Source organism: Vipera ursinii (genome assembly GCF_947247035.1).
Source record: "Vipera ursinii genome assembly, chromosome: 7".
NCBI lineage: Eukaryota > Metazoa > Chordata > Lepidosauria > Squamata > Viperidae > Vipera > Vipera ursinii.
Window position 1 is genome coordinate 59,596,939 of NC_139521.1, and position 17,090 is coordinate 59,614,028.

Sequence of the window (17,090 nt, forward strand, 5' to 3'; positions counted from 1 at the left end):
AATCCCACCTTAGGCTTGAAAGCCAGCTGAGTGATTTTGAGCCAGTCACTCAGCCCAACTTACCTCACAGGGCTGTTGTTGTAGGGAAAATAGGAGGGAGAAAAGACTTAGATATGTTTGCCACTTTGAGTTATTTATAAAAATAATAAAAGGGGATGAAAAAAATAATTTTTTTCTTAAATTTTTCTTTTAAAAAAATCTTACTTTTTTTCTTGCCTTGCAGAAAACTAATTGAATCTCACTGCAGCTTAAGAGAAATGTGCCAAGAGCAAACAAAAGTTTTCTCTCTCTCCCTCTCTCTCTCTCTCTTTCTCTCTCTCTCTCTCTCTCTCTCTCTCTCTGTGTGTGTGTGTGTGTGTGTGTAATGTTTGTGTTTCCAGAGTAATGTTTTAAGCAGTTTTCAGTCAGAAATCTTTGGATTTAGAGCTAATACTTCTCACTCTTAGAATCTCTTTTCTGTGGCTTTATAAGCTCATCTAAATAAGGGGACAACTTTTCCTCTTTCTTTTGTTTTGCATTTATGGTACGAGACTCTCAAGTAGCTTTTTTATTTAGTAATAAATTATAATGAATTTAAAGTATTATGACTTGCAAACTCTGCCTAATGTAAAAGAGAACTACTTTGAGACAAAGTGAATGTAAGGGAAACCTATTTCTTACATGTAAACAGAGATTGTACAATTACAACCAGACTAGAAATGGAACCTGGGAGTAGTTGCAATACACCAAACTGGTTCATAAGTAAATTAACGTGTTATTACCTATCTACTTACTTATGTACTAACCAACCTACTTCTGTTTGTCTATTCTATCTGGTATATAATTAATTACCTAGTTAAAATTTACAAACTATTTTTTGGCAACAGGTGGAGGTTCTGTTGTATTTCCAGATAAAGATGAATACATATGCCAATTTTCTTTTTCTAAGAAATGTTTTCTTAGTTTCTAAGTTTTGTTCAGTTAATTGGTATGGGAGGGTTTTTTCCCCCCAAAGAACTTGACTTCATACTGTATATGTATGTGAACATGTTTTAATGAACATCTTTCCATGGATATTTAATTGCATTTCTGCATATTATATTTGCAAGTATATCTCCTAACATAAGACAGACCTTCCCTGATAAATATTTTTTTTTCATTTGCTGAACCCATTAATTAAGCTGCAATTGTATGCACACTTAATTGAAAGCAAACCCCGTTTAACATTCTGCATAAATGACTAGGAGCATCCCTCCTCCCACTGCTTAAAGTGTTCTCTCTTCTATAACCCTGCAGAAAACTAAATTAGCATAGATTTTGTAGTCTTGATTGCAATCTGAATTGCCTTTCCTCCAGCTCGCAGATCAACAATAGTGTCCTCATGTCCCATGCCAGAAAAGCTGCCTTCACTTCTCTCACTTCTCAGGGTCACCAGATGATAGGGAAACATCTGCTGCAACATTAGTGTAATGTTGATGTTTTTGACATATCAGTATCTACCTCCTTTTTTCTGAGCAGGCTCCACTTTGCCTGCCTGGTGAACATGGATTGAGTCATCTTTCAGAACTTACTTACCATCTCCTCTGGCCTCTTTACCCATCTCTTTACCCATCCGGACTGTGTTCTCATGAATCAGCTGCTTGGTAGGTTCAGATATTCTCTGCCATTAAGCATCAAAAATAAACCGTAGAACCTGATTGAGAGGCTGGGTACAGTAGCAGAGAGTGTGCTGGCCTTATCTTACATTTCTTTTTCTGCCCATTCCCTCTACCTCTGCTTGTCAACTGCTATGAGGACTGATCCAAAACTTAGTTTGGATACATAGTAGGTACAGGGGAAAAGCCCAGGTTAAAAAAAACCCGTATTCTCCCATTGTGCACACCACAGTTCTCCTAGACTAGAGGCAGTGCCCAGGGATCAAGAGGAATGTGTCCACCCCCTTCTAAATTGAACAATGTTGTTGTTGTTAGTTGCGAAGTCGTTTCCGATCCATCGCAACCCCATGGACAACATTCCTCCAGGCCTTCCTGTCCTCTGCCATCTTCTGGGCTCCATTTAAGCTCACGCCTACTGCTTCAGTGACTCCATCCAGCCACCTCATTCTCTGTCGTCCCCTTCTTCTATTGCCCTCAATCTTTCCCAGCATTAGGCTCTTCTCCAGTGAGTCCTTCCTTCTCATTAGCTGGCCAAAGTATTTGAGTTTTAGCTTCAGGATCTGGCCTTCTAAAGAACAGTCAGGGTTGATCTCCTCTAGGACTGACCGGTTTGATCGTCTTGCAGTCCAAGGGACTCGCAGGAGTCTTCTCCAGCACCACAGTTCAAAGGCCTCAATTCTTTGGCGCTCAGCCTTTCTTATGGTCCAGCTTTCACAGCCATACATTGCAACTGGGAAGACCATAGCCTTGACTATACGTACTTTTGTTGACAGGGTGATGTACAAAACTGAACAATAGGTACCAGTTAATTCCACTTCCCACTGATAGACGGTTGGTGAAGCAATTCAAATTGAACCCCTGATAAAACTGCCACACTTTCTTGAAGTTTAACTGCCTTCTTTTCCTGGTTCAACAGTTCTGTCATTTCTCTGGCTTACAAGACAGATTCTGACAGTATATTTGCTCATTCCTCTGACTTCTTTTGATGGTCTGTGTCTACACAGGTGATTAAATGTAAAGCTGCAGTCATCTGGGAACCAGGCAAAGCATTTTCAATTGAAGAGGTAGAAGTAGCACCACCAAAGAGCCATGAAATTCGAGTGAAGGTAAAAAAAGGCGTACATCCCCCACAATGAATAAATTATTATTGTAATAAAATTTGGAATTATCCTGTACCTAAACTTTTAAGACTTGCTGGAAAGACCAGGGAGACAATGGCTTAGGAAAACATAAATAACAAACAAGGCTTGAACCAAGATGCTGCTATCCAGAATTTTGATGTTGGTGGTTGCTCTACTAATCATCCAGTTCTTGTTGTCTTTTTTCAAGGGTTTCCCTTCAGGATTGCTTTGGAATAAATGTTTTGTATTGCCAAAAGCTTCTCGACCTCCCTTTTGTGCATGGATATAGGCCTGCTTGTGAAATAGGTTCTTGACTATATCACATTATTGGTAGTCCATAGGGATAGAACAAGACAAGCAATAGAACTGTTGTACTCTACAGGAAAAGAAAAGATACAAATCATCAGATTCTGCATCAAGGAAGATTCTGCATCCAGATTGAAGAAAACAACTCTCAAGATTTTTTATACACTTTATATAACCAGTTTTTAATGAGACCACAGTTCAAATTTTGTTAACACCCAAAACAAATTATTTTGAAAAGTACAGCCCAGAAACCAATAAATTTTGCTAAGCACATTTGATTTGTGCTTAGATTGTAAGCCGCCCTGAGTCTTCGGAGAAGGGCGGGATATAAATGGGATTAAAATAAAAATATAAATAAATAAATAAATTTGATGTTCTTTCTTGTGATCTCCAGGCAAACTAAAACTCCTAAGTCTTCCTTCCTTTAACTGTGTTACTGCTATGTGGTTTGATTGGGAGGATTGTCCTGTTTGAAGACTTCCACAAAGCATCTGCTGGATCCACTGTGGAAAGAGAATGCTGGATTAGATAGGCTTTGGGTCTGGTAAAGCTTTTTAGGTGAAAGTATGAATTGGACCCAACCACTGAAATGATTTACTCTTATCTGCACAGATGGTAGCCACTGGGATCTGTCGGACCGATGATCATGTATGGAAAGGTGTTTTTTCAAACATAGACTACCCTGTTATTGGGGGTCATGAAGGAGCAGGCATTGTTGAAAGTATTGGACCAGAAGTCACTTGTGTAAAACCAGGTAAGGTTAGAGATAGAGAATATTGGATAGTACAGTACTAAGAATTTCAGGCAATTTTGAAGAGGCATCTATATTTTGAAATATTCCAAATATTCTCTTTTGATGATAATTACAAAAGGCCACACTCCTTGAATGCACACATATACTACACTGTATATATTACAACATTGTAGGTTATTCTGAAGAACTTAATGTGTATGAAGGCCTATATCAGCTAAACTGGCAGCTATGACTCGATATTGTTGTGTATATTATAATAATATCCTAGGTACTTGGGAAGTACTCAAAGTGAATAAGTGAATAAGAATGCCATATCCAGTCTAAACATCTGGGTGACTATGCAACCAACCACAAATTATTAAATTTGTATATGGCATCTCACAACAGCTCTTGATTGCTCACAATAGTCAAGCAAAGAGATTACAAACAAATCAATAAATGACAAAGGATTAAATTATGCCAAGCAAAAAAACCTATTTTTTTCCTAACAATTCTCATTCAATTAAGAAGAATATTCATAGCTAAATGAGGGATCCTAGGGGCTCTCTGAGCTCAGAGAGGGCCAAGGACCCCTCAGTTCACATTCAGTTTGATAAAATGAAAAAGGTATTCAAATTTTCTTACAAGCAAGAAAAGATTGTTGGTGGATTTCTCATGGGTGGAACCTTGTTTTTGTTATAGCACAGCCATAAGCCTCTGCTCCTAATCTCTCTTTTGTCCAATATGTATGTATGTATGTATGTATGTATGTATGTATGTATGTATAAGGGACGCGGTGGCTCAGTGGGTTAGGACGCTGAGCTTGTCGATCAGAAGGTCGGCAGTTTGGCGGGTCGAATCCCGAGTGCCGCGTAACAGAGTGAGCGCCTGTTACTCGTCCCAGCTTCTGCCAACCTAGCAGTTCGAAAGCACGTACAAATGCAAGTAGAAAAATAGGGACCACTACGGTGGGAAGGTAACAGCGTTCCGTGCGCCTTTGGCGTCTAGTCATGCCGGCCACATGACCACGGAGACGTCCTCGGACAAGCGCTGGCTCTTCGGCTTTGAAACGGAGATGAGCACCGGCCCCTAGAGTTGGAAACGACTAGCACGCATGTGCGGGGGAACCTTTACCTTTTACCTTATGTATGTATGTATGTATGTATGTATGTATATGTATATGTATATGTATGTATATATATCCTGCACATATCTGTGAAGACAGCAAAGGGGTGTAAGTTAACATTCTGTTTTTCATTGTAAAAGCTTCTTTCTAGTAATCTGCAACCTCTTTTGCTTCTCTCAGTTCAATTTAACTTCAGAGTAAGACATTTAAGGACAGTGATTTTTCAGTATAGGACGTGGCTACCAAGCAGGTTTCAGAATGATGGAAAACAGTGACATCAGCAACACCACCTTCTTCCACTTTGAATAATATTTTCCATTTTCTCTGTGTAAGGAAGATAATATTTTACTAGTTTTAGTCCAAATACTCTACCTTTGGAGGCAAATTTCACTGTTTACAAACACATTTAAAAATAACGTGCTTGTTTGGTAAAAACTATTTATACAAGATTCAAATCTTGCACAAGGGCAAGCATGATACCTCTCTGTTCTTAAAGGATGCTTTATCAGTGGCAGCTCATGCCCAAACAGATGAATTATCATAAAACTCTATGGGGGGTCAGTCTTTGGACCTGACTAGAACCTGTAGCTGATCCATAGTCAACATCACCTTTACAAGCTAGCAAAATCACAGCACTGTTTACCACTAGGTTTCCAGGCCCAAGTTAAAGAGTTGGCCATATCTATATGGAGAACTGTATGGAGTAGCACCAGGGTACATCATGAAGTGCCTTGCCAAGCAGGTCCACGAAATCCCTTTGAAGTTAGAGTCATGAACCACAGGGGCCTTTTCTGCTGCAGCTCATACACAATAAAATTCTCCACTCCTGAAGGTCCATGCCCCCTGCCTTTGTGGCATTTTAAAAAGGGGCCAAAATGGCCATAAATTACCAAGCTTTTTCAGAGTTCCAATAGTTTGTTCTGAACTGTTTTATATATTTAATCTGTTGTATCTCACCCAAACTCTTCTAAAGAATAGGCCAGGGGTAGGCAACCTCGGTTCTTTTATGACTCGTGGACTTCATCTCCCAGAATTCCTGAGCCAGCTGGCTCAGGAATTCTGAGAGTTGAAGTCCACGAGTCATAAAAGAGCCGAGGTTGCCTACCCCTGGAATAGGCTATAAAAACTGTAAATAAATAATGAAACCATCCCATTTTTTCAATACTTCTCAGAAGTCTGGGGGGAAAAGTTGCAGCTGCTTAAAAAAATATGTTAATAGTTGACTTCTTAAAACAACAGCATCTTTTTCCTGACTTGTGCAAAAGCCTAAAAAAAATACGTTGTTTTGAAGAATAGCAAAGAGGTGGTGACCTAAAGTCTGAAATACATCTTATGAATTAATTTCTATGTACAGAACCTTAATATTATGAATCCTTGAACTTTTATTAACATACTATGGGATTTTTAACAAAACAAATCGCATTAGGATTGACCATTTGAAGAAGACATAATTAAGAAAATGTTGGGCTGTGCAGAAATGGATAGGCTCACATTGTAAATGAAGGGGAAGCAAAGATGGGATTTTTTTTATAAATGGTTAGAAAAATGGAATAAAGGGTAGGAATGGAAATTGTATTACCATTAATGTTAAACACATAAACTCAGACAACGTGTTGCTTATTAAATACTAAGATTGTTACTGTAAAGATTAATACAATATACATTAAAAAAGGACTGATTTTTATTCCCTGCAAGGTGACAAAGTCATTCCTCTCTGTGTTCCACAATGTGGACAGTGTGACTGCTGCTTGAGTCCAAAAGCTAACTGCTGTCTCAAATCCCAGTAAGTTTGTTGTATGTATTACTTACTTGGGTTTTGCAGTTACAGTGACAATTTCTGACCAATCCAGTTTATGACAAACACTGACTTGAATCTTCTCAAACAGCATTTATAAAGCTTTTCAAAGTCTGATGCCAGATGGAACCAGCAGGTTCACCTGCCGGGGGAAACAGATTCATCACTTCCTGTGGATAAGCACCTTCTCTGAATACACAGTGATGCCAGAGGCATCTATTGTAAGGATTGACGATGACGCTCCTCTGGATAAAGTTTGCCTCTTTGGCTGTGGCTTTTCTACTGGCTATGGGGCTGCCATCAATTGTGCCAAGGTAAGAAGAACTTCATGCTTCCTGCATGGGAAGAAAGAAGAGTTTGTTCCATATCTTCTAGAAATAAACCTTGATTTGTTTGACTTTTGCTATAGCCTGTGGTATAAATATAGCTACCATGGTCTGAGCAATCCTGATCTACTGTGGTTGATTTACATGGTAAGTATGGTGTTAATTTGTGAACCAGAGGTTAACTTGATGTCAGTCTCTGGCTTGTTTGATTTTGATTTCCTATATCTTGTGAATCCAATTATTAAGATTTGTAAATCATGGTTTGTGGCTTAGTACAACAGAATTACAAACAATGGCTTATTGTAACATGGAAACTCAATCATGGATCTAAATGCCCAAGTATTGCAAGGATATCTTGCTGCTAGTTTGGACACAGAGAAGTAATGTCAAACATCCTTGTCAATTTATTACGCATCATGCAATAAATTATATTTATATTCCAACCTTGTTTTATTTATTAAATTTTTGAGGTGACTCTGAGTGACTCTGAGTTTTATGTACATGTTTGACTTCTTGTCCTAGGCTTTGCTAGTTCTCATGCCATCTTCATCCATCCAATTCCTGGTTTAGTTTGGGTGTCTTCCAACACAAGATTCTTCTTTGTGTGATTTTTTTCAGGTTGAGCCTGGTTCTTCCTGTGCCATCTTTGGCTTAGGAGGTGTTGGTTTGTCTGTGATCATGGGTTGTAAAGCTGCTGGAGCATCCAGGATTATTGGGATTGACATCAACAAGGATAAATTTATGAAGGCCAAACAATTAGGAGCCACTGAGTGCATCTGCCCCCAAGATTTTGAGAAGCCAATTCACGAGGTGCTTGTGCAGAAGACTGGTCTTGGTGTGGACTATACATTTGAAGTGATTGGACGCATTGACACAGAAGTATGTGATTGGTGTTGGCAATTTCCATTTTGTAGCAGAAAGCACCTTCAGATATTAGGATTAACATTCAAACAGAAAATATTCTAGTATCTTGTAGTCACATATTTTATATTTGGGGGGAATCTTTTTCCATCTTCTGGGAAAAAATTTGAATGTTAAATATATGTCCAACACATGCACACTTTGGTATCTTTGTAGTAGCATCTGGGAGTCACATCTGGGAGTATGATTATAAATAATCTCATTGTCCTCTTCTTCTTCTGTTACTCAGAGGACAAATGAGCAAAGTGACGTATTGGTTGGTCCTTCCAGTTGCAATTATATACCGCCCATATTTTGACACTAGGTAAAAGAAAGAAGTGAGGAGAAATAGGTACCGTCTTCCAGCAAGAAAGAGAGATCACCCATCCAAATAACCAAACCCCTTTATCTGAATGAAACTACTGACCATCTTTAATTCTTGTTTCAGAATGCTGAGTCAGATGCCCTAAGGTTGATCTCCACTCTTGGATGTAGCTGTCTGCTCTTTTTTTAAGCTTATTTTTCTTTGTCTCTTAAATAGGTCAGTGCCCTTGCATCTTCTCACCTGGGTCATGGGATTTGTGTGCTGGTGGGGGCACCTCCTGCAAGATCCCAGCTCTCTTTTGACCCTGCTCTCCTACTCACAGGAAGGAAACTAGTAGGCTGTTTGATTGGAGGTGCGCATTGGCTAATGTGGGTCATAAGATACCTCTAACCAGTATGTGCATGTGATTCATTTTTCAAAATAAGATGTGTAGTTTCAAATTGGTCCAGCTTGGTATGAAATTGTATTTTTTTTATTTTAATTCCATTTATATCCCGCCCTTCTCCGAAGACTCAGGGCGGCTTACAAGCTTAGCAGTAGCCTTCATTCTATGTATATGCCTGCTTATTAGGGCTTTCACACACACCCCAAGTGGCATTATTACAAAGTCAGCTTAATTGCCCCCAACAATCTGGGTCCTCATTTTACCTACCTCGGAAGGATGGAAGGCTGAGTCAACCTTGAGCCTGGTGGGATGCGAACCTGCACTAATTGCAGGCAGCTGGTGTTACTTAAGGAGGAATTAGCCCACTGCTCCACCAAGGCTCTTTTATATAGTTGTATATAGTTGTCTTGACTCTTCTAAGGAATTCTATCTACTACCTGCTTAGTCTGAATTGTCTCCCATTTCCTATTGCTGAATTTAAGCAGAGAGTAAGGGCTCTGGTGAGGAAATGCTGTTTTGGTCAAGATTCTCAATATCTTAATTATTATTAACTACAGGTTTCTTAAGAAATGACATTGTAATGAAAAATGAACAACAAACACTAGCCCCTTTTCTAGTATAACAGCATTTATCATTGTAGTATTATGATATAATTTGAGAAATGCATACAGTTCAGCTTTCAGCCTAATGTTCTCCAATTGCATCATTTCAATATTTCGAAGGACAAATTCATTACAGATACAGCAGAGTTGGTGATGCTGAAAAAACTTTAAATGAATAGCTCACTTAGTATTCTTATTTGTTTTCTTTTAAAACCCAGGTTGGAAATTAAAAGATGCGCTCCCTAAACTTGTTTTGGATTATAAGAAAAATAAATTTAATACAGATGCATTAATATCTCATGTATTGCCTTTTGAGAAGATCAGTGAAGGATTTGAGCTTTTAATTTCTGGGGAAAGGTATGATTGTGTCAGCCCAATACAGGTTGTCACATTTTATTTCTCTTATTTTGTCAGATCTTTCTTCTAAAGATTTCATGCTGATACAGTTTCATCTGTCAAGTTTCCGACGTATGGGCTTTTCAAGTGACTCAGTGTTTACCTTAAAAGTCCTTTATTTAGCCCAATACACCAGCAAATGCTTGCTCGAAGGAAGCTGGAATCTGAAATCTCTGCCCCCTTGCACAATATATTAGACACAATTCTCCACCTTTTTAATTTTGTCATTAATCATATTCTCCAATTAATTTAAAGAATCAGTTCCCTTCCGTTAGACAACCCAAGCCAAGTTCTTATCTTCTTTAATGTCATATGGCCTTGAGGCACAATCTTCCTCCTCCCAGCCTCCCAGCCTTAACCCTATCTCTTAAAGCAATACACAAGTTTAACACATGAAATAGCTGCTTCTTCATCTCTTGTCAAGCAAGAACATTCAATGTTAGCAGGATTGACAGCCACCCCCCCTTACATCATCACTATAACTAATCTCTAAAGTACATGAAGCTGAGAAGTAGTGATGACACAAGGATAACCTGGCATACAGATGCAAGGGAATATTTATAGAACAGGGTTGAACACCGAGGTCCTTGGTGGTCTCTGAGTTTGGAAGTTTTCTTGCAGACATTTTATTACCAAACTAGGTAACATCATTGGTGCTAATCAGTGCTAGCACTGATTATGTTATCTAGCTCGGTAATGAAACATCTGCAAAAAACCAAGCTCAGAAACCACCAAAGACCCCATAATACCCTGTGAACTTCAGCACTGTGTAGGAATTTGAACCCACATGTCTTTGATCAAGAGATCAATGTCACTTTCCAGCCCAAATAACTTGAATTTTACTGATTAAAAAACAAAGAGTTTCCATGTATTTTGGAAACGTCAAAATTGGCTTTGGCCAAATTATATAAATAAAAGATAGAATCAGTGGAAATTGCTCTTGTTATTGCACAAATTGATAATGTTGTACACTGCCTAGAGTCGCTTTTTGTGTTTTCATGCAAATTTGACTAAATAAATATTCATTTTTGTAATATTTGTCTTTTAATGTGGATTTTTATAATTGTTGTGTTTAAATTTGTTGTTATATTTGATTGCTGCTTGCTGCTCAGAGTCACTTTTGGTAAGCTGGCTGGCTATATGAATTTGATTAATAAATATTCATTTTTATATTTATCTTTTAATGAGGATTTTTATGTTTATATGGGTTGTTTTAATATTTGTTGTTTTATTCTATTGTTGCTTAAAGCCCAGAGTCTGTTTTTTGTGAGGTGGACAACTATATCAATGTGATTGATTGATTAATTAATGGAAATGGAGACAAAGTTATTGCAACATGATCTTAATGTACATTAGATATTGCTAGGGAGGCTTTGCAAATATGTTAATCTTCCTCTTTCTTTTTTTCTTTCAGCATTCGCTGTGTTTTGCTGTTTTAAAACTACAATTTTAAGCTATCTTACAGATCTTTTGCAAGTCTTGTGCAATTTTAATAGCATCTAAGTTAATACTGTACAGCCATCTAATCCATGCTGAAAACATTTATAATCAATTGCATTGGTAAAGAAATATGGAAAGCCATTTAATTTATAAGTTGTTGCAGAAAAATACTTTTGATATGCTATAAAGGCCAGCTGATCCTCCCATCACCACTGCAAAGACCCATTCAGCTTTGCCCTGCATGCAAGACATGTTTACCATCTGACCAAATTCAATGAAAAAGCAAAGGTAGAACCTTGAAAGTGCTTAGACTGAAGTGTCCTATTGTGTCAAACAAATGGAAGCAGTACTTGTGGTATGTTGCGATAATAAATGGAATCAATTATAATCCTTTTGGAATAGTAGGCTTGTATCTGTTGCATGTTGGTTAACCCACTATTAAACAAACGAGATTGCTTTTTGCTATGTTTGTAGCTAGTGTGCCACCAAGCTTGCCTGGTACAGATTCTATGACATATCTCAAACATGTCTGAACTTTCTTTGTCAAACCCATGCTTAGGACAATATTAGGTCAACATGACTGCCACCACTGCCCTTCAGAACCACATTTCCTCAACGTTTGCATAGACCTGATCCTGTTGTCTTTCAGGAAAGCTTTAAAAAAAGGATTTTTTTTTCAAATGGGCCATGATGCAGATTGAATTTGTCCCCAAATCAGATATTTCAAGTTCAGATTATTATGGAATTTCCTTAAGGTGCTGCATTTTTATAACTGGTTCGTCTCTTTGGTTCTTCTCTTTTATGATGATAAGTTGGTTTGATTTAAAAAACAACAACTCTGTATGCCACCTTGAATTATTTTGTGATTAGGCGACTTATAAATTGACTGAACGTAGGAATGAAAGAATAAAAACAGTTTGGCACCCATTTCTGTGTCGCTTTGGTTGGTCATAATAAAGGCATTGATAAATTATACATTTTGCTATTTATTTCTTTTGTGGCCTAGCATAGTTGGGGGATATTTTTTAGTCTCTGGATTAAATCACAAATCCATAGCCCCCACTGCACAAAGTAGGATAGTTTCCATACACTTTTGGAAAACCAAGGCACATGATCATTAGCAAGCGATAGGCATTAAGCAATAAAATATTCACACCCCTGATAGTGGATGGCCCTCCTGAAAGGGCGGTTCATTACTAAAATATTACAGCCCTTGCGCTTCTGTCCCTAATTGATAAGGCTGGTACTCAAGTATGCAAAACTCTCTAGCTAATGTATCTGCAACATGAAAAGAGGAGTTAGCACGTTCATTCTAAGCAATCTGTTTATGACAGGAAGGGGGGAACAGCCCTGTTTCCATGCTGTCCCCATTCAGAATGGTACATGTTCTTTGATAAGGCTGTTAAATAGAGGGCCAATCTGGACAGGGCACCCTGCCACCTGGTGATGTGTGGCTTATATCTGTGTAACATCCCCTATGTCAGGGGTAGGCAACCTCGGCTCTTTTATGACTCATGGACTTCAACTCCCAGAACTCCTGAGTCAGCTATGCTGACTCAGGAATTCTGGGAGTTGAAGTCTATGAGTCATAAAAGAGCTGAGGTTGCCTACCCCTGACCTATGTACATAACAAAGGCTATGTATTGTGTGGCCTTCTAGGAGTTTTAGGTCAAGGATTTGAGCCAAGAATGAGAGGCCTAAAAGTAACGTGAAAGGTTTTTCAACAAAATTGGGTTTCTGTGGCTAAAATTAGCTATAGTTGTATACCACCTTTCTATCCGTCCTATCTGCTTTCTGTTGTGATTCAGGGTCAGCCTGTGGGTTCGGCAGTTGGGTCGGACGACTCAGAGGAGGAGGAGGGGGGTGTTGAAGAGCTTGCTGATGAGAGCCCTCAGCCAGGCCCCTCCCACCTGGTCACGACGGAGACCCAGCTGTGTGAGCCTGACAGCGTGGATGAAGATGACCCACAGCTGGCCCTGTTCAAGGACGCCCGACGCAGGAGGCAGTCAATCAGGAGTAAACAGAGGAAGGCAATGGGGCACCTCGGAAGGGGGCAGAGAGAAGCCACGCCCTAAACTGTATAAAAGGGGAATGCGTGGGAGGGCTGGTTTGCTGAAGGCAACCGCTTGAAAAGCTCCTGTTTCTTGGTTCGTGTCTTGTTTGTTTTTGTATCAATAAATTTGGCAGGCTTAATTCCAGCCTCTTGCCTTCTTGTAAAAGGGGTTGTCCCTGCCTTTTCTGCAGGGCCGGTAGCAGGCTGGTACAGAACACTTTCTTCCCTCTTCTTCGGAACTGCTCTGCCTTCCTCTCCTTTTGTCTGCTTCCCTTCCCTTTTCTCCTTTGCTCACCAACAACTTACTTGGCTTCCCTTCATAGCTCTCCAAAATTCTCCACCTGCCACTTGGCTTTTTGCTGCTTTTCTCTCTACCTGCATCCAGACCTAGCACTCCCTTTTCTGTTCCTACAAAACCTCTTAAATATATTTTTGAAGAATAACAAGCAGAAAGCCCTTTGGCCCCCAGTTTCTTTTCACGCACACCTCCTCCTTTTCAACCGTCTCCTGCAGGGAGAATCCAAGAACGCCTTTAAATCTTTACATTCTGTAATTTGACTTTTTTTTAAAAAAAAATGCTAATAGCCACACCCTCATCTGGAGGAAAGATCTTAATTCACACACTTTAACAAGTTGTTGCCGTGTTGGCAGGTACGCCAGATCATGAAAGGATGCCAGAGTGTTGTTGTTGTTTTTTAACAAATGATCCTGGGGCGAGAGGAGAGATTACCTGAAAAGAATTTTCTCAACAATCTAAGGCAACTGATGTAGATTCTAAATTGCAAAGCACAACATGTTCATTTCAACGCAGCTTTGGGTTTCAACTTTCAATCAGTAGGACACAACTGGTGGGGCTTGGCAATAAGTAATCCACAGAGGACTAATGAATTTTATTCTGTTCCAGATCTGGAGTTTGTTTACTCTTCGGACGTATATGGATCTGGATATACAGGGGAGTTCTTTTTTTTTCCTCCCTGTTCTTTTGTCTGAAAACAATTCATTCTCCTTCAATAGATACAAACAAAACTCTCATACATGAGACAGTTGGTGTTTTCAATGTCTTGGGCGCTTAAGCTTCCCCCATTTCACATGGAATGGTTATGCAATTCAGGTTATGCAATCAGTTGCAGGAGGCATAAAATGAAATGAGTTTACCTTGTATAACCCTGAGTGGAGTTAAGGGAGATCTGAGTTTAAACTGCCATATTATATCCAACCAACATACTCATCTCCACACACACGCATACATTTTTCTTAGAACTCAGAACTCTATAAAATTGAGATGCATAACACAAACACAAACCATGGGGATTGTGCTGGACCAGTATATATTCAGCTGTTCCATTTTATATCTAGTTTAGGAATTAAGAACTGTGTTAGTGTATTCAGCCTTTACAGGGCTAATACGGCACCCTAGGGACGCGGTGGCTCAGTGGGTTAGGACGCTGAGCTTGTCGATCAGAAGGTCAGCAGTTTGGCAGGTCGAATCCCGAGTGCCGTGTAACAGAGTGAGCGCCTGTTACTTGTCCCAGCTTCTGCCAACCTAGCAGTTCGAAAGCACGTAAAAATGCAAGTAGAAAAATAGGGACCACTACAGTGGGAAGGTAACAGTGTTCCCTTCCCTGCCTTTTGTGTCTAGTCATGCTGGCCACATGACCACGGAGACGTCCTCGGACAAGTGCTGGCTCTTCGGCTTTGAAATGGAGACGAGCACTGCCCCCTAGAGTTGGAAACGACTAGCATGCATGTGCAGGGGAACCTTTACCTTTACCTTACGGCACCCTAGCAGCATTGTATGTAAGAACATGTAGCATTTACAGGGTTAAATGTTATTTCCTCAAGAGATGCCTTATGGGAATTGTAGTCTAACTATTTAGTGAATACCATGCTTACCTAGTTAAGTGGGTGGAGTTTAAAGTTTTATGGCAGAACTTCTGGGCTTTGTCTTTGTTCTACATCTCTTCATGAAAGCATGCAAGGACGCTTCTTCACTCCGAAACAATATGGGGTAAATTTACCTTCAATCTTTTACACTGTCAGGATGGAAAGATGTGCCATGGTTGGATGTTCTTATCAGCAAACGTAAGTCTGCCTAGGATGCCTGACCAATAAAAGTCTGTTTAACACCATTCTGCAGAGTTTATGCTATTTGGATCATTAATTATAAAGCATTTTAATTCGTGTTCCACAATAGGGATTTTAAACTGCCACTTCTTATCTTACATGAGCAAATGACAACTTAGTGATATTCATTTACTACCATAGTAGGTATATATCTGGAGAAGAACTAGACATGGTAGACCATTACATATACCTTGGCCAATGGATCTCAATGGAAGGTGATATAATAAAGGAAATTGAATGGTGTATTAAATGTACTTGGCAGGCATTCAGCAAGCTAAGCATAATTTTCAAGAACAACCTCCCCCATGCCTGAAGAGAAAAGTTTTCGATCAGTGTGTGCTACCTGTTCTAACATATGCTAGTAAAACATGGACACTAACCTCACAATCGATACAAAAGCTACGAGTGGTGCATGGAAAGATACAGGCTCAGTATTACAAGACAAGATAGAAAGACCTGCACATGGATTAAAGAACAAACGAAAGTATACAATACCATTAAAAGAATAAAAGAATTGAAATGGAAATGGGCTGGTCACATAGCAAGAAGAACTGATGGAAGTTAGACCAAGGAAGTCATAGAATTGATTCCACTTGATAAAAGGCGTCCATTAAAGAGATAAAACAAGATGGATTGACAACTTTACCAATTGCAGGCCCAATTGGCAAAAGAAAGCTTAGGGCCGTATTGGTTGGAAACATGGGGAACAGGCCTTCATCCTGCAATGGATAGACAATGGCTAAAATGACAATGATGATACAATAATTGAGATTCCATTTGATATAGTGGTTAAGGCTTCAGACTAGAAGCCAGGAGACTCTGAGTTCTAGACTGACCTTTGGCCAGTCACTTTTTCTAAGCCCTAGGAAGGAGGTAATGGCAAACTACTTCTGATAAACATTGCCAAGAAAACTGCAGGGACTTGTCTAGGTCAGTTGTCAAGAAACCTTTAGATTTTAATTCCAGGAATTGCAAACAGGTATATTCTGTAGTTGGGGTAGTACTTTATCATAAATGGATATTTGCATTAAAGCATTTCATACAAAAATCTACCATATGCACTGCATTTTAATTTGGCTCTCAAGTGCTTATTTTGCTGCTTCTTATGGCAGAACAGTCTTTTGACAACCAGCGGTTCTTGTTAACTGAGCTATGAAATTTTATACAAACTTTCTAATGTAAAATATTTGGCTCAGCCAACAAAGAACTCTAAATATTTAGAGTTTAAATATTTAGTGGAATGTCCTGATATAGTGTTGTTTCCATCAAAGAGGAAAAATATGTTACGTATGATTTTGCATTTTAAAGCCCTTTTTTATTTTATTTTTATTTTAATTCCATTTATATCCCGCCCTCCTTCAAAGACTCAGGGCGGCTTACAAGCTTAGTAGTAGCCTTCATTCTATGTATATGCCTTTTTCTTTGAAACCATTAACAAAACAAAGTTAAACAATTGATGTGACATTTTAAAAGAATGCAATGAGTAATAGAAGGTTCCATAACAACTGATCTGTGAATATATGAGCTACACAGTACATCGTAAATACAATTGAAATCAAGTCTATCCCGTATTATAGGACCTGCTGAAAGTTCCATTTCAGCACTGACAAATTGAAGCTGAGTTTTCAACAGCTGACTTATACATTGCATTCAGTCATTTTTAAAAAAATCAAAAGTGGCACATAAACCACAATTTATAAACCACAATGCTTGGATTTCTACAGTATCCTAAGTTCAAAATCAACAAGATGCTTTATGGCCTAGTGCAGTATGAATTTGGTCACTGAAATCTAATTCAGAATATATAAACCACTTTCTTGTAGA

At 38.9% G+C, this 17,090-nt stretch overlaps 1 protein-coding gene across 1 annotated transcript in view; it reads left to right on the forward strand.

The window, feature by feature from the left end:
• LOC310643034 (uncharacterized protein) overlaps positions 1–12,064 on the forward strand; it is a 33,139-nt gene extending 21,075 nt beyond the window's left edge. The window contains exons 12-19 of the mRNA XM_083367061.1: positions 2,639–2,740; positions 3,674–3,815; positions 6,616–6,703; positions 6,807–7,029; positions 7,660–7,920; positions 8,483–8,618; positions 9,472–9,610; positions 11,064–12,064. Of these exons, the coding sequence (XP_083223187.1) occupies positions 2,639–2,740; positions 3,674–3,815; positions 6,616–6,703; positions 6,807–7,029; positions 7,660–7,920; positions 8,483–8,618; positions 9,472–9,610; positions 11,064–11,088 (1,116 nt within the window). The 3' untranslated portion in view covers positions 11,089–12,064. The remainder of the gene's footprint in view (positions 1–2,638; positions 2,741–3,673; positions 3,816–6,615; positions 6,704–6,806; positions 7,030–7,659; positions 7,921–8,482; positions 8,619–9,471; positions 9,611–11,063) is intronic.
• Positions 12,065–17,090: the final 5,026 nt, after the last annotated feature.